Source organism: Pieris brassicae, chromosome 5 (assembly GCF_905147105.1).
Source record: "Pieris brassicae chromosome 5, ilPieBrab1.1, whole genome shotgun sequence".
NCBI lineage: Eukaryota > Metazoa > Arthropoda > Insecta > Lepidoptera > Pieridae > Pieris > Pieris brassicae.
Window position 1 is genome coordinate 7,958,276 of NC_059669.1, and position 25,458 is coordinate 7,983,733.

At 35.7% G+C, this 25,458-nt stretch overlaps 2 protein-coding genes across 3 annotated transcripts in view; one reads left to right on the forward strand and one right to left on the reverse strand.

The window, feature by feature from the left end:
• LOC123709519 (protein singed wings 2) overlaps window positions 1–4,751 on the reverse strand; it is a 43,111-nt gene extending 38,360 nt beyond the window's left edge. Inside the window, exon 1 of the mRNA XM_045660913.1 lies at window positions 4,684–4,751. The gene's annotated coding sequence lies outside the window, so the exon portion shown is untranslated. The remainder of the gene's footprint in view (window positions 1–4,683) is intronic.
• A 105-nt stretch (window positions 4,752–4,856) lies between these two features.
• LOC123709517 lies at window positions 4,857–18,005 on the forward strand. 2 transcript variants are annotated; one of them, XM_045660908.1, is made up of 5 exons: window positions 4,857–5,047; window positions 13,484–13,528; window positions 13,760–15,099; window positions 15,373–15,555; window positions 17,417–18,005. In XM_045660908.1, the coding sequence occupies exons 1-5, from the start codon at window positions 4,942–4,944 to the stop codon at window positions 17,462–17,464; spliced, it is 1,722 nt and encodes a 573-aa protein (XP_045516864.1). In that variant the 5' UTR covers window positions 4,857–4,941; the 3' UTR covers window positions 17,465–18,005. The 2 variants fall into 2 exon arrangements, with proteins under 2 accessions (XP_045516864.1, XP_045516865.1); XM_045660909.1 differs by lacking the exon at window positions 4,857–5,047 and adding an exon at window positions 10,882–11,122.
• The last annotated feature ends 7,453 nt before the right edge of the window (window positions 18,006–25,458 follow it).

The window sequence follows — 25,458 nt, forward strand, 5'->3', positions numbered from 1 at the left end:
TGCGTGGTATGGGATACCGATCGGGCTTGGTTATGGCGTTGAGTCTTCGGTAATCGCCACACACGCGTAGGTCTCCATTCTTCTTTGGCACGACGTGAAGAGGTGATGCCCAAGGGCTTTTGCTTGGTCTGCATAACCCTTGATCGATCATGTTTTGGAATTCCTTCCTGACCATTTCGTAACGATGCGGTGCAATGGGGCGTGGCTTGCAGTGAAGGGGCGGTCCATTTGTTTCAATGAAGTGTTCAACGGAATGTTTGGGACTAAGCTTCATTGAAGTGATTCTGGTTGTGCCTGGGAAATCTGCTAGTATGCTGTGGTAATTTTGCTCAATGTCTATACTACGAACTGTAGGTGTCTCTGCAGTACTGAGTTGAGCGTTTGTTACCAGCTTTGTTTTTCCGTCGATCAGTCTTCTGTTTTTTACGTCGACAATGAGGTGGTGGTGCTGCAAGAAATCTGCTCCCAGGATTGCCTTAGACACATCTGCTACGACGAATTTCCATGTGTATGGTCTTCGGAGGTTAAGATCGAGTTGGAGTGACTTCTCTCCGTATGTTGGAATGACCGTGTTGTTGGCGGCGTAGAGTTGAAATGGCAGTGGTTTTTCACGTGAGCCTTTTGTCTTTGGTAGCACGGAGATATTGGCTCCTGTGTCGACCAAAAAGGTAAGTTTCGTTACCCTGTCGGTAACGAAAAGGCGGTGTGATGATTCGGTAACGCCGGTTCCCGCCGCGGCCAGCGTTACTATTAGTTTTCCGACTGGTTTATGGGCTTGAAACATGGGCATGGTGGTGTGCATTTCTTCGCGTCCATACCGTAGCGATGATGGTAATAGCAGTACGGCATTGGAGATTTTTTCCGGCTTCGATCTTCCATCTGCGACTCTCGTCGGTTTTCGTTGCGCTTTGTTGATGCATTCCGCGAGCGTGATTGTGAATGGTAGCGAGAACGACTGTTGCGGTAGTTGTCGCGTGGTTGTACTCGTAGCTCGGCAACTTCCAAAGACAACCTTCTTATTTCACCGATGAGGGTGTCGATGGTTGGTTGTTCTGGAATTGGCACACGGAGTGACAGTGAGATACCGGAGACTTCTTGGCTCGACGGATGTGATGAAACTTGACGCTCTGCACCGGAATTTTCTGTGTTCGTCATCTTCAATTTTCTTGGTGTACTTCTCGGGGTCACCACTTTAGGGTAGTTTTGGTTTATGTTGATTGGTCCTTATTTGGTTAAAATAAAACTTCCTAATAATTCGTTGAGAAGAGGTGAAGATGGAATGTGGAATGTGTTTAATTTTTAAAAACTGTAGATTTATATACAAAAATTATCCTACCTGGCCACTAGTGGTAACATGTGGTACCAAGATGCGAAGGGTGCGTAGACAATAAAATCGAGGCGCGGCAAAAAGTTGTCCTAACGGTAACGCAATTAACTGTTCTTTTCAGAACGAATTATTGTTTCATGACGACACGTACTAATCACCTACACTTGCTTTCTGTAACAAATAAGAGAACATTAATTTAGGCTCTGTTCATGCACAACTAAAATACAATTATATGTTTTGATTAAACAATGTAGAGATACAAGTACTTGTTAAAATAAACCACTTCTCTGTTATTTCGCTCCAAGCCTTCATTTTATACTTTTTTTGTGTTCATACTTAAACTTTGTTTTCAATAAGGACCGATAGGGTCGAAGTATATTTCTAAAAAGCTGCTGTAATCGAACACAAGAAACGAATTAAAATTCAACAAAAGTAACATTCCTGTTTCAGTTTTACTCGACATTCACAATTCTACATACCTTTTCTTCTTTCTTCCAATCATTCCCGCGTCCTATTTTATTATTAGGCATTTTAAAATCTTTTTAAACTGGTTATTATAATCAAAATAAATAACCTCGGATCAAATTCACAGCGAGTGGAAACGTCACACTGACACAAATATGGCTATCAAAGACAAATTTCTGTTTTTTTCTTAATTTATACAATGAAGTGCGACGTTGCCGTCTTGTGCATATGGCAAGCGTGGGAATAGTTATACCAACGTTGTAACGAGTTTATAAGTAAGAAATTATGATCTCATTATCCTTAGCTTATTCTAACTATAACTATTTCTAGTATAAGGTTGGAATAAGTAAGTTTTTATTTGTACCACTGGCAGTATTAAAGTATGAATACCCTAGAAGTGCAAATGAGACTTCGTAGAATACATCCCAGCCTCCAGAGCAACGTATATTCTTCAAATCGATTACCGATGTATGCTCAGATGAGATTTTTTTACAATCAAGCAACATTTTAACAAATAATATGACCGTATTTATACGCAAGGCAGCTTTCCAATTAGTCGACAAGGTGCAACGTGGGCACTATCCGGCTTCAGTGATGGTTTGTTGGGGTATTAGCTATGAAGGAGTGACTGAGCCATACTTGTATGAAAAAGGAGTAGTGGGAATATCCGGGTTCAGCCTCAAGGCTCAACCCGGACATATATTTTAAAAAAAAATCTCCAATATTTTCCCGCACAAGGGTGATCAAACCTAAAAATCATGACTGAACAAAACTAAAAAACTCTATTCCCACTAAACAACTAAGTGCGGAGCCGATAGCACTCACAGCCGAACTGATATCTCTAACCGTTTCAAAGTTAGCTTTCCCAAAACCCTAGCTAATTACTTATCACCTTATCAGCTCCTATTTCCTGCACGAAATTCCCAGTCATTATCTTTCTACAAGTATCGAGTTCTATAGACTGGTAACGGACATCATTATCTAGTTACGATATTCAAATAGACTGCATATTTGAACAAGTATCCATACCTAACAGTAAAATGTGGATAATAAATACAAAGGGCACTCTAAAAGCCTTTGCAATCTTAATAGACAATGCATTCATTAAAATATTTTTGAAATAGATAAGAACAGAAATGTATGTAGTAGTTAAGCAATCACATGTAATTGTTAGGAAGAATAAAATATATAGGAATATGACATGGTTTTTATTTAGCTTCATTACTTTTTGAAGTATTTTATAGGACAGGTTCCTAAGAGATGTATACAGCATTCAACGGTAGTTATGTTAAAAATCCTTTCAACTTTGAAAATTTTGGTATTTGCTCATTTAGCCTATATATAGATGGTCAACAGATACCTTCAAAATCGTTACAACCATCATTTCCAAACGATGTATTTAATAGCGCATACCACACCCTGTACTCAGGCACCGGTATACATTTTCTTAACGAAGGTAATGGAATGTCGAGGGAGCAATATTGAAATGGATACTGTTTACTAACTTTTGATTTAACACCTGACTTGTCGGCTAACTCTAATGTGCATTGGAATCTTGTTCGCCATGGTAGTGTAAGAATGGAAGTAAGATTCGAGAGCGCATTGACTGAAACAATTAACTGTGTAGTTTACGCAGAGTTTTCAAATATTATAGAAATAGATAAGAACAGAAATGTATGTGTGGATTATAGTAGTTAAGCAATCACTTATGTAATTATGATATTAAGAATAATAAAATAAAACCTAAACGAATATGACATGGTCTTTATTTACCTTCATTACTTGTTTTATAAAAAGACTAATGAGTCTTCTTCTTTTGACTTCTGTTGAGATCATATTATGTGGATTTAAATGAATTCATTGGTACAAATATGAATTGATAGTTAGAAATGTAGTCAGTTAAAGAGCAAAAGCGGAGTAAACGTGTATTAAAGTATGAACACACTAGAAGTGCAAATGAGTCTTCGTAGAATACATCACAGCCTCCAGAGCCACGTATATCCTTCAAATCGATTGCCAATTTATGCTTAGGTGTCAGCACTTATCATATGCAATCTTGACCCTGATTCATAGCCGGGGTCTCATTGGGTGGCTATACATATAAGCGTCGAAAGAGTTGGTGAATATTTTGATTCATTTGGACGTAAACCTATTGAGGCGTTACGGTTCAGGATTATCTATCAGCGGTGTGTGGAGAGTACTGTTTGGTATATGTATATTACAAGTTCAGGGGGATGAGATTAGAAGACTTCCTTAGAAATTTTACGTGTGACTCAGAGAACAATGATACGGTGCTAGTAAATTTGTATAGAAATATAATGAACATATAAATAAAAAATAATACCTGGAATAAAAATGTTTTATTTTACCATGTAACCCTTACATCTAATTATATTATAGGTAGTGGTGTTAATGAAGGTTAGGTATATTTATTGTAATTTGTTTAGACCCGTACGTTAGGTTAGGTTAGATATAGTTTTATTATTTTTCTTTTAGAGCCATAGATTGGGTTAGTGAATGTAGGAAAGTAGATAACGCGATGCATTCGTACTGAGGCATTCATAAGATAATGACTGAGAATTTCGTGCAGGAAATAGGAGCTGATAAGGTGGTGATAAATAATTAGCTATTTTGGGAAAGCTAACTTTGAAACGGTTAGAATACCCACTACTAAAAGGTAACAAAACATTGACACAAGTGTATCAGTGTATCAAGATATCAAAACTGGTCGCCTTAATAATAATCTTATTATATATCGTTATCACGTAAAATTATCGTCCGTAAACCGACTTTAGACAACCAAATGTTTTAGTTAGAAAAGTAACTTCCATATAGGTAATACAAAGGACACGTTTACTCATTAAAGTATAGAAGGGGACTCACACACTTACGTTAAACCAAAAACTTAAACTTTTCTGCATGCGACAACACACGTACTGGCATGTGACACTGTAATAATCTTACTTTTGCTTCACAAACACTATTTACTATTCATACTTCACTAACAATTGACTGATCATCGGTTTACAGTTCACACTTCACGTCAATCGTGTGCTAGAGTTGCACGATAAAACGAAGCATTGGATATTTATTTGTCACCAGACAATTCAAGTTTTTATTTAGTTTGGTATTATCGTGGACGGGGGTGGATGTGTTGCAAACAATTACACCGTTCTGACAGTTCAAACTGTGTTGTGTTTCCTAGTGCATGCGGGTATTGTTGTGATTACTTTAATTGCCTTCGACATTTATCAAGTAAGTGAAAAATAATCACATCTTATTAATTAAGATAAAGTAGAAACTGGTTAGACCCAGGCTATAAATATATAGATCTGATCAATAGATCGGGATAATATATTTTCCATACGGTTTAGAATTTATAACAGTACTGGTATAATAGAATGGCTATATTTATTTTATTATCCTATTTATTCGTGCAAAAGAGTCAAGGTAGACCTTTCCTAAATCTTTCTAATCCTTTTATAATTAAATTATATTAATGGAATAAAAAAACACACACACGACGCCCTGAATTGCTATTATTGTATAATTTTATAATATTGCAAGGTGCGTGCTGCAACGCACGATGGAAAATCGTATTTTTGGGCATAATATCAAAAATTGTTTTTACTAATGTTGTTATTAACGCACTTTTTAAAGTTTATAGTTATATTAAAGTTACAGTTACAGTTTTATATAGGAACTTAAATAAAATAGTAATTTTGTATGACTTTCATTTGTAATATGATTTTTTTATTCCGCTAATTAGATATATCTATGGATGTCTGTTTCAGTTCTGTTCTCTTTAATCATTTAAAATTAATTTCTTTCAAAAATTTGTAAGGATAGTTATAATGTGTAATATATTTTTAGAAAGCCCATGGTATGCGAATATAAAATGTTTTATATATTATTATAGTCATATTTATGTAAAAAATATTATGGTAATATATAAAATAATAAGTAAGTGAGGGGAAAAATTACAGTTTTTTAACTTCGTCGATACAGTTGCCGATGTCTCCTAGTGATTTACATTTGATTGTGTGACGTAGATATTCAAGAATAACATTTATTACAATCAGCTGTGGATCAGTGCGGTTTCGGAAGTTATCGCGAATTATGATAGAAATCAGGAAACAGAAGTCTTGGAGTTCAAGTTCATAGGCGTTAATTAAAGATTTAAGTTAGCGTCTGATTGATAGTACCGGTGACCAGAGCTTGTGCTTTCCTCGCTCAACGAATAAGTATCGCAATACAGCGAGGAAATGCTGGCAGCGAACACTGCCACAGAGACCAAACTTTTAAACTTTGTTTTAATTTTCCATTTATTCATTTTTATTATTACTAAATAGGCTAAGGAAATTGTAAATATTGTATATTTCTGATTACTGAAGTTGACGAATTGTAAACTGAGTCGTCGGGTGAGAAATGTTACTCACAGTAGGAATGTCCGCGCAAGGCAACCCGTCATCGATAATTACCTACCCGCGCACGCACTCTGATCTTCACTGCTGATTCGTCGTTACGAGTAAGGGTTGTTGTTTTTCTATAAACATAAGATTTTTGTTATGACACTCATTACATTACTTACGCTTCGTTACGCAATACGCACAACGGAGAATTTATTTACTAACGTGGTATTAAAGTAATTAAATAACATTTATCTAACAAATTAAAAACTTTTAATTTCAGAACATAATTTAGAATATCAATCGTACCTATCCATCTATAAATTTAGGTTAGCATAACATTTAAGGTTTTATTAATCATTACACTACATTTTTAATTTGTACCCTTTTGGTAGCGCGAGATTTGTCTCATCCTAGTCAAATTGTCTTGGCTGCAACCCGATTTATTCTTGACTTCGAAAACCTTACAATAACGACTTTGAATCTTGCACTTTGATTATTAGAATTAAATGGTAAGGATTATCGGGGTCTAGCTCACTTCCATGTTGGGGTTGGGGACAACCTAACTTGCTCTTGCTGTTTAAAAAAGCTTAGTGTTAAATTGGGGATCACCCCCATTTAAGCCATTTGTAATTCCTGAAGCGATATATGTAAACGTTTCAGAAATAGCTTTCCCTAAACACTAGCTAATTACTTATCACCGCCTACGCCTTTCTATTCCTGCACCAAATGCTAGTGTGTACGTTGTGTACACCCCTTCCTTTTTTTCTTTTACGACAGGAAATACTTTTACATATACCCCTGCGGTATTTTACTCCAACTGGGATTACATGGGACTCAAACTTAATATTTATATGCCTACCCACTAAAACCCGACGGATGCCTTCAACTCTCCAAACGCCAATGCCACAATAAGGCCATGACTCCCGCGCACAAATGTTTAAAGTCTTAGGGCAGACGTGTGCAGAAAGCACGGCATCGCTGCCGGTCGTAGTTTCTTTTCGGGGGAGCATCTTTATCATTTTCACGCTGCCGATCCGCATTCTCTATCTGTGTCATGACGGCCTCACAAAAAGCCTTGCATTCTAGAGACCGTCATTGTCAGCTCTCACCATTCTTTGAATAATTATAAGAAGCTACAGATTGCCAACAATATCAACGAGGACCAAGCGAAAGCAGTCCCAAGCTAGATACTCCTCAACTGTGTGTCTCACCGTATTATCTATATAGTCACAATGATGACATGCAGGTGTCGCTTCTCTTCCAACGATTCGATGCAGGTAACTCCTAAAACACCCATGTTCAGAGATAACCTGAACGAGCCGATAAGAAAACGATCCCCACCGTTGGTCCACCCAGTGTTACTAAAAGGGACGATTATCAACGGTTTGTAAACCAAACCGACATTCACTTAACTCATCACTCCATTACTGCAAAATTAAGCGGTGATACTCCTCCTTCCAGACCTTGACTAACTAAGCAGGTGGGTCAAAACCACCACTCCACTCCACACGACACACGAAAAAATGTCGCCCAAAGCCAAAGCTTCCAAGTGCCAAGGCGGAGTGGCGGCTAAGACACATTCCGCATCACAGGATACTGTACGGATTAAACAACGGAAAATTGCGTACCCGGTCCACGTGTTGCGCCATGATAGCTACCTACCTCCTTCAATTAATTAGGGCTTCGCAACGTTAGGAAATGGTCGGGTATTGCAATTGCGGAAGAGTTGCTGCATCTGGCACAGAACAAAACACGCTTCTAGAGACTGACGGCCAACCTCCAGTAATGGAGAGGCACTAAAAGAAGAATGCCCTCGAAATTCTAAAGGTAACTTTACGCTGTGACCGCCTCAGTGTAGCTTTGTTGGAAAATGACAACCTATCTGCCCATATCAGACACCCATAAAGGGCCTTTGCACGTACTACTCCAACGCAAAGAAGCCTATAGCCCCAGTCTGGCCCACCGATATTCGGCATTATATGACCCAAAGCCATTACAGTTGAATCAAGCATGGGTGCCAAGGCTGCAAAATAAGCTTTGAAAGTCCAACGGGTGTCAAGAACCAACCCGTGGTATTTCAAAGTCGACTTAACTGTCATATGAATACCATCCACAATTATTTCAATGCCTCTAGATGGACCTCTTAGCAAAACATTTGACTTGAGATTTTTGTACAGCAACTCGAAGATGAAGTCGTCTCATACGAGTCACTATTTCTTCCACTCCAGGAGTAGCTTACAAACTCGCCTCCTGATAATTACATCCCTTGGCCGTCACAAGTGTATCGTCAGCAAAACATATTTAGCCTACTCCTGGCATTAGTCTAACTCGAAGGACTGGATCATATCCAATGTTCCACAAAAGGGGCCCACGAACAGACCCTGTGGTCGAACCTGATAGCATCTCCAACCTTCCCGACTTGGATAAATGATCGATCGATCAGAGAGATAAGGTCCTACTACATTACGTAAGTACACAGACACACCATGATAAAAGAGACCACCCATAATCACTCACCAGGGTATGGAACGCATTCGCAATATCTAGCGAAACTGCAAACACAAATGCCGTTCCTCAAAAGATCAGAAAGGAGATCTCGAAATGTGAAATAAACCTGTTACGGACAACGAACAATGCAATTTAGAAAGCTGGTCAACGAAGCTGGCAGCCAGATGTTGTTCTAGGAAACGGTCGTCAGGTGCGCAGGTAGTGGAAGGGTCGGCCAGTCCCTTTTACCACCGTAAAGTTTAGGCTTAGGTTTAAGTTTAAGCCGTGGCGGACGGACGTTAGTCATAAGCTTGCTTACATTGTAATTTTGTTTGACCATCACTAACGTTCGACGAATAAACGGCACAATTATAACTTCACTTCAAGTTTCATTTCGAGAGTAGCGTCAGCGAGGTACAGATAGAGCCGTCGTACGCTTATAAAACCATTATAAAGAGATTGCGCCCAAACCGTTCCATGCAATCCATCTGGACCAGGAGCGGTTTTTTGTTTTGAATTTTAAAAACACCAGCCCCTAACTCAGTCTCTGACACGTCAAGAATATCCTCTAAATGATTTAAGTCCACATTTATTAAAGAAGTAGGTACTGTTACTCACAAGGTAACAGCGATGTAACAACCATCTCAAGAAACGTTGGCTCTATTGTGGATGTAAGCGGTAGCCTCCAGGGACGGGAGTTTACTTATGACAGTATTATACGGTCTGCCCCACGGATCACGATCCAAAGAGTTCAGGAGCTCCATCCATGCCCTATCCTGTATTTTTATCTATTCCCAACCGAAGAGCCCTTTTAACTTCTACTTGATAAGAAGTATATTGCCTCTTCGTCCGTATCACGGTAACTGAGATGCCTTCTTCTAAAACGATCCTTTATTAACCTGAGATATAAATTTTATTAAATTGAGATAAAAACTTTATTAAATTGAGATATAACCGTTATCAAATTGAGATATAAACTTTATTGAATTGAGATATAAACTTTATTAAATTGAGATATCAACTTTATTAACCTGAGATATAAACTTTATTATTTTAAAATATAAAGTTTATTAAATTGTGTTATAAACTTTATTAAGTTGAGATATAAAATGTATCAACTTGAGATATAAACTTTATTAATTTGAGATATAAACTTTATCCACGTGTAACGGCGACGCGCCTTAACACACTTCGCTCGTAGTCGGGCTAGTTCGGGTGACTACCAATAAACACTTTACGAGGCGTAAAGTCAAGACTAAAAAGACTAAAGACTACTCTTTTACTGACTACATTTCCTACTATCAATCCATATTTGTATGAATATGAATTCATTTAAACCCACATAATATGGTCTCAACATACGTAATGAGTCTTTTTATAAAAAAAAGTAATGAAGGTAAATAAAAACCGTCTTATATTAGTTCTAAATATTATAATAATAACATATGTGATTGCTTAAGTACTGTAATCCACACATACATTTCAGTTCTTATCTATTTCAAAAATAATTAAAAAGTTTAATGATTAATAAGATTCTGTAGGTGATTAGTACATGTCGTAATGAAACAGTGATGTGTCCTGACAAGGACAGTTGTAAACGTTATCGTCATGAAACAATAATTTGTTCTGAAAAGAACAGTTAATTGGCGTTATCGTTAGACCACGATATCAAACTGTTCTGAGAAGAACACGTTCGTACCCTTCGACGGTTGCGCGCAGAAAAGGACAACTTTTTGCCGCGCCTGGATTTTATTGTCTACGCACCCTTCGCATCTTGGTACCACATGTTACCACTAGTGGCCAGTGTAGGATAACTTTTGTATATAAATCTACAGTTTTTAAAAATTAAACACATTCCACATTCCATCTTCACCTCTTCTCAACGAATTATTAGGAAGTTTTATTTTAACCAAATAAGGACCAATCAACATAAACCAAAACAACCTAAAATTCCAAAGGGTTCCAAATTAAAGTTCCCTTTGTATTTATTTCCCACATTTTGCTGATAAGTACACGGATACTTGTTCAAACATGCAGTAATCTCCTGGATGTGACAACACAGTTGCCACTGTAATTTCAAAGAGCAAAAATGCCTACCTAGTACTTACTTTTGCTTCACAGACACTATTAACATTTCAGTAAACAGTTCACACTTGACAATTGACTGAATATCAGTTCACGTTACACATGTTTTAGATGCCCGCGGCGCGGAACCTTCTAGTGGTACGAAAAAATTAATCATTGGCTATTTATTGGTTTCTAGAATGCTTATTTTTTTATTTAGTTCGGTATTTATCATGGTTGGGGGTGGATGTGTTGCAATTTTTTTACAAACGATTACAACGTTCTGACAGTACAAACTGTGTTGTGTTTCCCAGTGCTACAAACGGGTTTTGTTGTGATTACTTTAATTACCTTCGTTATTTATCAAGTAAGTGAAAAATAATCATATCTTACTAATTAAGATAAAGTAGAAACTGGTTAAATTAAATACCTAAAATTTTCAAGTTTTAGGGACATTTGGTATACTTATGTACAATTTATTTACTACGAGCTACTTGAAAACGCATAGGTCTATAATATATTGTTCGGGATATAATATTATCCATACGGCTTAGAATTTATAACAGTACTGCATAGAAAGGCTAGATTTATTTAATTGTCCTATTTATTCGTGCAAAACAGTAAGGACCCTTAAGACAGGAGTAAGACCCTTCCTAAACCTTTCTTATCCCTTTAAAATTAAATAATATTAATGGAATAAATATATAAGTAAATTTTCATGTTTGACATGAAAATGCCCTTGATGGAGCAGAGGGCGTCCACAGTGTGTCTCCATCGAGTTCGGAATGTTGTTATTGACGTACTTAAAAGTGGAACTTTATTAAAATGTAGTCATTTTGTATGATTTTCATTTGTAATATGTTTTTTTTTAATTCCGCTAAGTACGCGTAAGTATGTCAAAGAATGTCCGTTGCAGATCTGTTCCCTTCAATCTTTTAAAATTAATTTCTTAAATAATATATAAATATTTTTTATGATTCTATTTATATTTAAAAAAATTACCATAAGGAAGTGACAGTTTTTAAACTTGGTCGAGACTTTTGAGATTTTGTTTTGTAGAAATTATAGCATAACGTTTATTAAAATCAGCCGCGAGTATTTGGTGGTTTAGGAAGTTATCGCGAAAAGTATGATCCAAGTCAGGTAACAGAAAACCTCTATCTATTGTGGTTTCTAATTTTGAACGATTTAATTGATTAGTTTGCGGTTATTTACTGATAAGAGGGCTTTTAATCTTCATTTTGCACTCATTTCGCGGTATAATTATAATCAACAAAATGCGCACTACCCTTAATTATTAAGCTTGTTAAGTAATCTATGAAGCCAAAGCTTTAGATTAGGTTAGCATAGTATTTAAGGTTTTATTCATCATTGAAGTCTACATTTCTAATTACCTAAGCTTAATTGTCATAGTCAAAAATCATTTATTCATATACCGACACTCTTTTTAATTGCCAAGGTTTTTTTATTTGTTTTACACAACGTTTGTTAGGAGATGCAACCATTACACCATGTTCTACATGTCATCTTAAGTAATAAATAATAATTAAAAACAAAGATTTGTCTCAGATTGTCAAAGATCCTCCATCAGCATGCATGGTGAAATAGGAGCACGCACTTACATTCCCGTGGGAACAACACGCAAATACATAGTCGAAATAACTAACATCACCGCATACACGAATTCAAGCATAAACTCAACTTGTCTCGACTGCAACCCGACTTATTCTTGACTTCGAACCCCTTACAATAACGACATTGAATCTTGCACTTAGATTACTAGACTTACACTTACACTGTGTTGTGTGTCCGAGTCAATAATAAACTTGTAATAAAATATTAAAATGCTATTTAAATCAAGTATCCCTCTCCAAACATTTGTTATGTGGTACCCACTGTATTATTAATATTTCTATTGTTATTTACCTAATTACTATTTATTTACCTGATATAAGTTTAACAATTGTTTACGTAGTAATAAGTTATAATTAATTACTTAATGAAATTGTTTGTTCCCTAAATGTATCCGTACTCCTACCCAAACCTTTAATTATGAAATCTCCATCCTTTCAGAGATATACTTCTATTCCATATTCCAACTTCATCGCTAGTTTATTATAAACATAATTTTAAATAAAGTCTTTGTTAGTTTTAAAAAAAAGCAAATTTTAGTCACTGCCTCATAACACATTACATTACAGGGCTCATAGAACATTATGTATAATATTAATTTGACAACGTAATAAGATATTTTAATAATGTCATATTTTATCACTAAAAATAAGAATTGACTATAATGATTTGACTCATAATCTATGAAGAATTATTTTTAAGACAAATTTACAAGCCGTTGTATGTGGCAGAATATGCGAACTTTAGATAGCACCACCATAATATTTTTGTACCATATTCTTGCAAATAAATTATTATTAATTATTTTAAACTATTTGGTTTCAGAATATTTCGTTACTGAATTCGTATACGTCATTGGTTACCTTAAATAAATAGACTTTTAAATTACGATTTGTGGGTAGGTTTGTAATACCCCCTATATTTTAATTTCCTTGGTTGATACACTTAACCTAAGCAAGTGATTTCAGTTAAAGCGGTTTAAAGCGGATTAATACATTAGCTAAAACCCATTTATACATTTGATAACTTTCGTTCTTGAAAAATATTTATAATAATTTTGGGTGTATATTTAAAATATTTTAAAAATTATTTTCAGAAATGATGCTAATGAATGACACCAGTTCAACCGACGATATTAATTGTAAGTAATGAAAAACAGTTATTGTGTGTGTGATAATAATAATATGCTATTAAAAAAAATTTCAATAGCCTTAAACCTCGATCACCAGGTTACTGAGTGGCACCACTTAACATGGTTGGCCCAAGTCCACTCGTTAATATTTTCTTATATTTTCAACATATTTAAAAAATAAAATAAGTTCCATAAGTACAAAAATTCTTGGAATAAGTAATGTTATGTTTTTTGTTTCAGGTTCTAATACTATACAACTAATGCAGTTATTTGACCTCAGCCAACCCAAAGATATAATGACAATTATCGAAGTAGAACCAGATGATAGTGATGATACTAACACAACAATAAAAGAATCTGTTGATAAGGCTAAAACAGCCTTAAGCAAAAAAAGAAAATCAGTAAAAGAAAATAAATCTAAAACAATGAAGAAGTCCGATTTATCAATAGACAAAGGAAAAGAGTCATCACAAACATCCAACGAATTTAACATAGTAACTCATCAACACTTAAGAAGTGATAATGCAATAAACGTCCACACAATGCCATATACCCACCATTTTCCAATTTCAAATTATACCCAAAACAATTTTCCACTCAGATCCTTACTTAATAGACTTGAAGATTATAGTTCAGATCAAAGAGAGCTAGCCGCCGAGCATAATTCTCACCAATGTCAAATGCATAGCAAAAATATTAACTGGTTAGAAATAACAAACCACTCCAGAGCTACAATCCGGCCTTGGTCTTGCCAAACCCCAGTAAGATCACTTAATGTGCAAAATTCAAATCAGATCTGTTACGAAACAAATTATGGCCTGAATGTTATCATTGAGCATGTCTTTAATTTTTTAATGTACGAGTTTCAAAATAACTCGGGATTAAGTCAAAGAAAACTAAAATTGTTCCAACACTGTTATGCCTATGTGGTTTATTATTGCCTTAATCGTGATCTGAATAACGATTACAAAGTTTTTAATCACATAGTTCAAGTTGTTGATTCTATAGCGCGGAAAAGATCACAGTATATTAATGAAAAACTAACGCGCTTGTTGCTAAGTGAAATGTTCGAATGGTGTCGACACAGAAGGTCCATAGATACTAATATGGAGCGAAGTTGGCCACCTGCGTATAATGACAGTCAAATTGACACGCTGCCACCGCAGATACCGACAAGCGTGTCACAAAAGAATTCAAATAAAAGTTCACAAGTAAATAATGAAACTGCTCTTGCAGTAAATAAAGATCAAACCTGTTTATTTACGTTAGGTGAACTTGGCAAAGAAATAAGTATAAACATAGACACCTGTCTTTTACATACATTGCAATATAAACCTGAAACTACACTTGCAAAAAATGAAAATATTCAGGAGAAGGAAACGTCGAAATTAATACAGCCTCCCATAAAACCTAGTACAGGAATGACCATCCCTTTCGAGATAGTTGCAGGCCTAAATATCCCTGAGAAAAAAGATAATAAGAATGAGGTACAAAATGAGACTGAAATAGTTAGATCTTCTGTATCGAGGAACGAATTTAAAAGTCACCCAAATGTCAACAACCTGGAAGTAATACGTGTCGTAAGTTTTATTTGGTATATGTTAATAGTAATCCTGTTTATATATTATTTACACATTACAGTATAACCCGGTTGTCACCATATTGTGCTATTCTATTAACATGGTATTTATCATTAACCTGACCTCCAAATGACATAACTTCAAACAAAATTACAATGAAATTATTTAATAAGCCTCGCGAGTCGTGCAAGTTACTTGCATGCAGAAACAATCGTTCATCTATTAGTAAGCATTTACTAAAACAGCCAATAAATCTTTATAATATTATTACAGAGCCCCAGAGTTGTTGGACAAACTCCTTCAAATGAAGATGTTACACCAATGATTACGCATGTAACATCCCTAAACAGTAATGCATCATACATATCTAGAGGTTTATGTAATGTTTGTAAAAATGAAACAAACACACGTTGTACTGGATGCTACAAAGTTTACTACTGCAGCCGAGAATGTCAGGTAATCCTTAATTTTGTAAAGGATCGGTGTTAATAATATAACCGTGTTTACTACTCTCAATCATTTCAATTAACAATGTCCAGCTCTGTCTATTCCTTAAGTATCAATAAGCAAAAATATTGTAGTTAGGGCGAAAAGTAAATCGAGCACCATATTCTAATAAGTCTAGTGTAGATATGGTGTTTATGCATAAACAGTATACATAACAGTCCGATTTATATCTAGATTGAGTGTGCCAGCCACGTGCCGTCACCAGCCGCCAATAGACAATGCAGCCCTTACAGTTTACATCTATCACACTTTAACATGCTTATACTGTCATAGACATCACGCCTTACACCGCACAATGAAAATGATAGAACAACAGCATATCAATTTTTTATACTAATGATGTTTTTAACGCACTTTAAAAGTTTATTAAATAGTATAAGAGCAGAACTTTATTATAATGTAGAATTTTGCATGATTTTCATTTTGGAATATGTTATTTAAATTCCACAAGCATACTTGCTTGTAGTATATCAAAGAATGTCTATTTCTGAACTGTTCGCGTCCATCCTTTAAAATTAATTTCTTTCAAAAGTTTGAAAGAACAGTTTTAAAGTGTAATACACTTTTATAAAGCTCATGCAGATTGTAACGCAAGTATAAAATAGAATTAGGTTTTTATACTTTATGTTTTATGAAGAGAGAAAAAAAAACAGGGGAAAATAGTTTTGACTTCGTCGAGACTTTTGACAGGCTTTTCATTTGATTTTGTTTTGTAACGTAGTTATTTAAGAATAATATTTATTCAAATAATCCGGGAATACGTGCGGTTTCGCGAAAAGTATGATACAAATCAGGAAACAGAAAACCTCTATCTTTTGTGGTTTTGTCTCGTCTGCTGTTTAACTAAACCTTTACCGTTTTTAGTCGGTTTTTGGAGTGCAAGTCGGACGTCAGATTGCGAGCATCACACACACTCTCGTTTTATCACTTTGTTGATAACTAGTGCACTATAAGGATGCGCGCTTTCTCTAATGACTGAGCAGAATAACGATTTGTGTATGGCTTTTATATTATTTTATCAAATGCAACTAATCATTTGCAATCTAAAAGTAGGATCCTATTAATAAGTTAGAAACTAAAAAAAGTGCGGCGTACAAAGTACACATATCAGAAGTGAAACTTTTTTGTAAATTAATTATTACTAAGGTGAAAGCCCCAATTGATGATCATGTGCCAGTATATGATCACTCCATGTATTTGCGTATTTAAATTTACACTATATACGTGCTAATGATAATATAAATATATAAAAAATCTGCGTTTACTGCACCAGACGTTATGCGACAGAATTGCCATCTAAAGTTCTAATATGTAACTACTAAAGGAATACCTCAACCAATAGCGTGTATTTTTTCTCGGTCTCCCTTACTCTCTCTCGATCTTTCTCACTTGTTTACTCCCTACTATCGCTCCATGACTATTTGCTTCATGCTACGTTCGCCCTTTCTCAATCTCCCTTTTCATTGACAAATTGCAAGACATTATAATATTGATAAACACAATACTTAATGATTAGAATAACTGTGTAACTTAGCTAACACTGTCATTCTAATCACTTCCATCTTGAAATGTGTAGCGAGCAACTAAATAAACCGAGAATCTGGAGCTGGTTTAAAATAAGGAACACGGGACGTGTCTGTGAGCGCCTGGGCCACCTCGTGGCAATAGACATTCCGGTATACAACGATGTTATTCTTTTTTCGTTTTTTCTGGCACACTCAATATCTATATTATATTTCAAATCAACATTCGTACAAAATAATATTAATATTGTCAATAAATATTTAATACTTACTGTTTATTTTTACAGCTATCGGAATGGTACGTTCATATTACATTATGTAAGGGCACTTATTGAAAGAAAATAAATTGACCAACATCTATCTGGCGATTGTCAAGATTATAGTCAGGATTATAAAGATTTTATTAGCACGCTACTGGAACTTCTACCTATATTCCAACATGTTGCTCAAGGCAGTATCTACACTCACGCACTTCGTAGAAAAATGGTGTCACAGATCTTGAATATAGATTTAAATTTAATATGCGTTTTGAATATTATGTTTTTATATGATTTTCGACGTTATACTTTCCCTGTAATAAATATTGATTTGCATTGAAAAATAACTTTCGATTAGTTGCTGCAATTTTTAATAGGTATTATAACTATACCAATTATATAAATCGTAGTTATATAGTACATTAAAGCTACCTATTTTATCTCATGTTCTACAGATTTGTTATACAAATACAAACAGAAAGCGATAAATTTCACTGCCCCTATTAAACAGGCAATTTTTATCATCGTGGTATAACATTATAACGCTAAGGGGCAATAAATTTTGCACTCTCTGTATTGTACGTGAATTTAAATAAAAGACAATTGTTAATTAATGAATAAACTAGTTGTACTGAAATGCATATTATTATAATTACCATTACCATTATAACCTTCCATTCAATTAGTTCTAAAACAGTTTAAGAATAATGAGAGCTAAGTTTTCTGCAGATGGAATCGACCAAGTGCAACCCCATGCAGTAACTAAGGGGAACATTGCAGTCGCGCGTCATGTTGCATGTTTAGTGTCTATTTCTGCTAATAAATAATATAACAAATCTAAAAACAAAAACATTCCTGTAAAAATATGACTGGACATCTCGATACTTGCCTCTCTATGTTATGGTGGCATTCCACATGGCTATTTATTATATGCCTATATGCATATAGGAAATGCTCCTGCCAAATCTAAAAAATAAAAGATCAATTCTTATAGAGCTACATAAAAAAGGAGTGTAAGACAAGATATTTACATAAATTTACTTTCATATTGTCTACATTTTTATATCATCACTTAAGATAAAAGCTGCTAAAAGTTTATATACATGTGGGTCTAATGTTGCAAGTAAACAGGATATGGATGAAGGGAAAGGAATTTGAAGGGAAATGAGACCTTCGAGAAGAGCCGACCGGTCGCGTCGAGAACAAACAAACATGATGTGGTTCAAATCAGCTTCTTCATATCCGCATTCGCACGTAGGGCTGTCTATAATATTAAGCTTAGCAAGATGAGCTGGGGTGCAGACGTGTCCCAGTCGCATACGAGACAATATTTTTGTAACTCTTTTGCCAAATCTCAGACTCCAAAACCAGGGCTTAATGGGTATAGAAGGTTGAATAGTACGATAATGGCGACCTTTTAGACTATCTTGGGCCCAGGATTCAGTCCACGAATTCCTGAGATAAATCCCGGAAAGAGCCATCAAGTCATGCGCATAATTTCAAAAAATATCCACATCTCCACTCTCCACCGCTATCCATCCTATACGATCGGCTTTCTCATTTCCAGATATTCCACTGTGACCAGGAACCCATGCAAACGATACCGAATAGTTTTCTTTTAAACATTTCAATAGCAGGTTTCTAATTTTAGAAATAACAGGGAATTGATAATGTGAGCCAAACGGGAACGGCTAGGGCATTTAAAGAACTCAGTGAGTCTGTAAAAATTACAGTTTTTTGAAGTTTTAGTAGAAGGATGTATTCTATGGCCTTAACTAGGCCTATACATTCGCCAGTGAGCACGGAGGTTTCAGGAGGGAGTTTAGTTCTTTGAACAATATTGTAATTAAAGTGCACTACACCAACCTACACATCCTTCTTTGGAACGCTTAGATGCATCTGTAAATATTCGATGCCATCGTGGCCACTTGGTGTCAACAATATAGTTAAATGTTAACTTTTGGTTTTGCTCTATTTTCACAAGACCCGTGCTAGTATGTATATCAGGAGAGATTACAAGGGCATCGTAACTATATTTGAACAACGGATTAGAAGTTGCTTGGTGAGTAGGAGCCTCAAGAGAAGTAAATCTTCTGTAACTTTCAACCAAACACGGTGGGCGTTTTTTTTTCCAATAACTAAAAGTGGGGATTATAGATGTTAGGCAAGTCAGTTTAGGTGTTAGAATATGGTTACTGAATTGGACACAACGAAATAGGAATTTATCAGACAGGAATTGCCGTCGTAAGTTTAATGAAGGCTCTACACATTCGGCTCTCATACAGGTGATTGGGCTTGACTTCATAGCTCCTAGGACTATTCTCATTGCTTTTGCCTGAATCCTATCTAATTTTTAAAAGCAGAAGCATTGCCTGGTTCCAACAGGAAAGTACCGTAATCCATTACACTTCTGATTATGGCGTTGTAAATCAGTTTTAAAGAGTGTGAATGCGCTCCCCACCAGATGCCCGATAAGCATCTAAGAATATTCAAATTACGGTCACATCTCTCAGATACATATTCACAGTGGGATACACCGGTAAGCTTGGAATCTAGAACTACTCCCAAGAATTTGACGTCATTAGTCGAGGGAATCAAAACGTTATTGAAATTTACCTGGACCGGGGGAGGCCTACGCATTCTGGAAAACAACACAACCTTACTCTTCGATACAGATAAGTCTAAAATATTCGAATTTAACCATAATTTTAAAAATGAGAGGGAAGATGTTAGAGCTTGGCAATTTTTTTCAATCGATTTGCCCGATTTGTATATAAGGAGATCGTCTGCATATTGTAGTACGTTAGCTGATTCCTGCAGTGATGATTCTAAATCGTACGTATAGATGTTATAAAGCAAAGGACTGAGTACAGAACCCTGTGGTAATCCTTTCCATACAGTCCGAGATAGTTTGACATCTTCAATAAATAAATTAATGTATCTTTCACTGAGCATATTGATAATAAAGTTTGATAGAATCGGCGGCACATTTAAGCAAAGCATTTTTTCCCTAAGAACCGATATAAGAACATTGTCATAAGCTGAGCTTATGTCTAAGAAAGTAGCTATTACTGACTCGTTCTTTGAAAAAGCTAATCTTATGTCCGTAGTGAATATTGCTAAGCTATCCATTGTACTTCTACCTTTCCTAAAACCGAATTGGGACGTTGCTAATAGATTTTTACTCTCTAAAAACCATTCCAAACGGAATTTTACTAGGTGTTCTGCAGTTTTCATTAAAACAGAAGAAAGGATAATAGGTCTGTAAGAAGAAGGATCATCGGCTGGTTTATTCTCTTTTAAAATAGGGATAATAGATTGAGTGATCCAAGACTTGGGAAAGCACCCAGAATCCATAATAGAATTTATAATATTTAAGTACAGCATCAGCACACGATCCGAAAGGTTTTTCAAAAAAGAATATGGAATCCCATCTTCTCCTGGAGTAGAATCTTTTACGTTATTAAGTACACCTTTAAGTTCGGTCAAAGAAAAAGGAGCGTTTGTTACGTAGCCCTATATAATGGAATCTGCATTTCGCAATATATCAAGAATAACACGTCCCTAATGTTACATGGTGTCAGCGGAATTCCTATGTCGCAACTTACACGAGTTACACGAGCCTCACGTTGCATAGTGTCAGCATTTGGTGCCTCTTCGAGCCTTTTTATTTCCATATTTTATGCGCATTCAATTTCCTCACTTCGGGTTGTTTAGCCGTATTTTAATTATAGTTTAAATTGTAATTTTATTTTTAAATTAAATTAGTTTAAAACATTTGGTTTTTTTTTAAACCTTCGGCTGTGGCCTTCGTAATTGGCGCAGTCGGTAGGATACGTTCGTAGAGTCAGTGAATCGATCATAGACCGGGCAAATCCAGAAACCTACAAGAGCCTGCAGCCAGAGGGAAATCAAGACATAGATTTATCAAAGAGACCAGATGTGGTGAGTACCTAGTTTTTATCTAGACTTGCCAAATTATCCTGTATTTTTTTTTATAATCCCACGGAACCCTAGGTTAGGTATTATACGTAGGAATTTAGGTTTTGATTTAGGTAGAGATTTAACAGGAAATATATCGGAGCTTCTAGTTGACAACATATTTAAAGCCTTACGTTTAGTTCCCCAGTTTGATGGTAACCCGAATGTCCTCACTAGGTTCATTAATTTATGTGATCAATTGGTGGCAAAATTTATAACAGCGGAACCGGGTTATGAATTAAGTAATCTATCACTTATTAATGGCATTCTCAATAAGGTTACTGGGCCCGCCGCGCGGACTCTAAGCTCTAATGGTATTTCTGAGAATTGGATCAGTATACGTAGTTCTTTAATAAATAATTTTGCAGACCACCGTAATGAGACCTCTCTCTATTATGATTTATCTCTCATAAGTCAAGATTCAGGGACACCTCAAGAGTTTTATGAGCGTTGCCAAAATCTTTTTAGTATAATTATGACGTATGTTGATTTGCACGATTCGGTACAGAGTACAGTCGAGGCCAAAAGAGCGCTATATAAAAAGTTAACTTTACAAGCATACTTGCGTGGCCTTCGTGATCCACTTGGGTCTCGAATTCGTTGTATGCGACCCGAATCAATAGAACAAGCCCTTGAATTTGAACATGAGGAACAAAATACTTTATACATTCAGCAGCGTAATCAAAGCTGTCCCGATAGAAAATTATATAATAACAGTAGTAATCAACCTAATATGACCAATGCTCAACGTAATTTTAATTTTATACCTAATTTTAATCCAGGCCCCTCTAGATTTTTAAATCCGCTACCTAATAGGCCTATGCCCATGCCTATGGCTGTTTGGAAGTCTCAATTGCCTTTAAATCGTGGTCCTTCTAGAACACAACAGATGTTTGGTGCTCCTCCACCAAATTACCGTCCACAAAGTAATGTATTTAGAGTGCCTCAACAGAAACCGGTTAATAATGGTCCTCAACCGATGAGTGGCGTTAGTCACTATGTCAGTAAGACCTCTCCACCTAAACCCGTCTTTAGAGGGCATGATTGGTCAAGACATGGGAACCCACCACCTTCAAACTATTTCACATTTAAGGATGTAAATTTTAATGAGGTCCAAGACCAGTATGACTATTATTCCTGTAACGACTATTACTATGACCCATATTACCAGGAACATTACTATTCTGAGCCAGTTTATGACATGACAGAGTATCAAGACGTTAACGAATACTCACCTCCTAGTGTTGAAGAGACACAAGAGAGTTCAACTTCAAATCAGGATTTTCAGACAACTCACAAATCAGACAAGCAAAAATAGAAATAAATTTACAAACACAAAGACAACTTCCGTACATACAGATTACAAATCCACCATTAAAATTATTGGTTGATACAGGGGCGAATCAATCATTCATAAGCCCCGAGGCAGTAGAAAAATTATATCCCAATACACAGTGTAATTACGACCCTTTTGAGGTTACTAATATTCATGCGACCACTCGAAATAATTATTCCATAACTATACCATGTTTTCGCGAATTTGGTGAAGATTGTGATATAACCTTGTTCATATATAAATTTCACAATTATTTCGATGGCTTAATTGGACTAGATTTGCTGGAAAAATTGGAATCTAGTATTGATTTAAAAAATAAAGTCCTAGTTACACGGAGCTCTACCAACCCACTGCGAATGTATGATTCACGGAACTGTAATCTTTATGAGGAAATAATACCGGCCAATACATCTAAAATAATTCGAGTTCCAATTAACTTTCATGACGGTGACGCATTTGTGACTGAACAGACAATATCTAATTGCACTATTCATGACTGGCTTACTAATGTACAGAACAACCGAGGTTTTATTGAAGTTACCAACCCGACTAAACATGATGTAGTATTTTCGATGGACCGACCAGTTAGTGCGGAATTATTTAATACGCGTACTCAACAACATACCGATCGCACATCCGAAGTACTTTCGCGATTACGTACGGACCATCTGAATCCTGAAGAACGAGCCAACCTAGAGTCGCTTTGTTCTCGTTACGCTGACGTGTTCTATCTTGATGGCGAGCCATTAACTTTCACCAATAAGATAAAACATAGTATTCGTACTTCAGATGAATTACCTGTTTATACCAAAAGCTACAGATACCCCTTCGTTCACAGACAGGAAGTTCAAGATCAAATCTCGAAAATGCTCGATCAGGGAATTATCCGTCCTTCTCAGTCAGCATGGAGTTCTCCCATATGGGTTGTCCCCAAGAAGGCTGATACTTCTGGCAAAGTCAAGTGGCGAATTGTCATCGATTTTAGGAAAGTTAATGAAAAGACTATTGATGATAAATATCCTATTCCTAATATAAATGATGTATTAGACAAGATGTAAAGTAAAGATGGTATTAAGCCAAACTCTGATAAGATAAAAGCTATTCAAAAATTTCCTTTGCCTAAAACCGCCACTGAAATAAAACGTTTCCTTGGTTTAGTAGGTTATTATCGAAAATTTATTCCTGATTTTGCTCGTATAACGAAACCAATGACGCAGTGTTTGAAAAAAGGTTCTAAAATAACTTTTAATGATTCTAATAATGTTAATTGCTTTGAGAAATGTAAATTATTATTAATTAATGATCCTATCTTGCAGTATCCTGATTTTAATAAAGATTTTGTTCCTACAACCGATGCATCTAATTTTGCTATTGGCGCCGTACTTTCTCAAGGAACTATAGGTAGTGATAAACTATAGCATATGCATCAAGAACACTTAATACGAGTGAAATTAATTATAGTACTATTGAAAAGGAAGTTTTAGCTATAGTGTGGGCGACTAAATATTTTAGACCATATCTATTCGGTAGAAAATTTAAGATTGTAACAGATCATAGGCCACTTCAGTGGGTAATGAATCTTAAAGAACCAGATTCTAGATTAACGCGTTGGAGGTTAAAACTAAGCGAATATAACTTTACCACCGAATATAAGCAAGGAAAAATGAATACCAATGCCGATGCTTTATCTCGCGTCGAAATCAATAATGAGGACGTGAGTTCCATCGCTGTAAATATATCTGAAAAACCTCTATCTCAGTCTGGTTCTGCCACTGAAACAATTCATACCAGTGATGAGAACCCGATCTTAGAAGTACCTATATCTGACGACCCACTTAATAGATTTAGTCGACACATTTGTTTCGTTTTAGTAGGTGACATAAAAAAACGACCGACAGTGACAAAACCTTTCGAAACTCATACCAGAACGACTGTACAACTCTCTGAATCTAACTTGACAAATGACGTTATTAACGCAATTAAAGAATATGTTAACTCCAAGGTTAAAACCGGAATTATCATTCATCCCCCTCTCGCCATGTATAAGATTATCCCGATTATACAAGACAATTTTAAAAGTTCAACTATGAATCTTGTTTTAACAAAGACTGAATTATAAAACGTTAAAGAGAAGAGAAGAGACCTACGACAGCAGGAAATTATAAAAAAATATCACGAGGGTAAAACAAACCACCGCGGTATCACTGAGTGTTATCTCTCTTTATCCTCAAGATACTACTGGCCTAAAATGAAAGAAAGCATCGCGAAATATATAAGTGAATGCAGTGTTTGCGGCCAGGCTAAATATGACCGAAATCCGATTAAACAGATTTTCAATTGTACCCCCACCTTCAAAGCCTTTCCAAATAGTTCATCTTGATCTTTTTACAGCACAAAACGAAAAATACCTTACAATAGTAGATGCCTTTTCCAAGTATTTGCAAGCATATCACCTGAGAGATAGTACTGCTTTGAGTGTCGTTCAAGCTTTACTTGTATTCTATACTCATCATGGCGTCCCTTTAACTATTGTCACCGATGGAGGTCCCGAATTTACAAATCAAATCTTCTCAGAATTTTCTCGATTTCACAAAATACAACATCACAAAATATTAGCTCATTCTCCAAAAGATAATGGTATTGTAGAGAGATTTCATTCCACTATCCTCGAGCATCTTAGAATACTAAAGCTCGAGAAGCGAAATGAACCAGCAATTAATCTAATGCCCTATGCAATTTTAGCTTATAATAGCTC

What these genes read in the sequence shown, in the direction of transcription:
- LOC123709517 (XM_045660908.1), top strand. Translation starts at nt 4,942, where the DNA reads ATGTGTTGCAAACAATTACACCGTTCTGACAGTTCAAACTGTGTTGTG. An exon ending in TTCAACCGACGATATTAATT is followed by an intron (nt 13,529 to 13,759) that starts GTAAGTAATGAA and finishes TTTTTGTTTCAG; the next exon opens with GTTCTAATACTATACAACTA. An exon ending in ACCTGGAAGTAATACGTGTC is followed by an intron (nt 15,100 to 15,372) that starts GTAAGTTTTATT and finishes ATATTATTACAG; the next exon opens with AGCCCCAGAGTTGTTGGACA.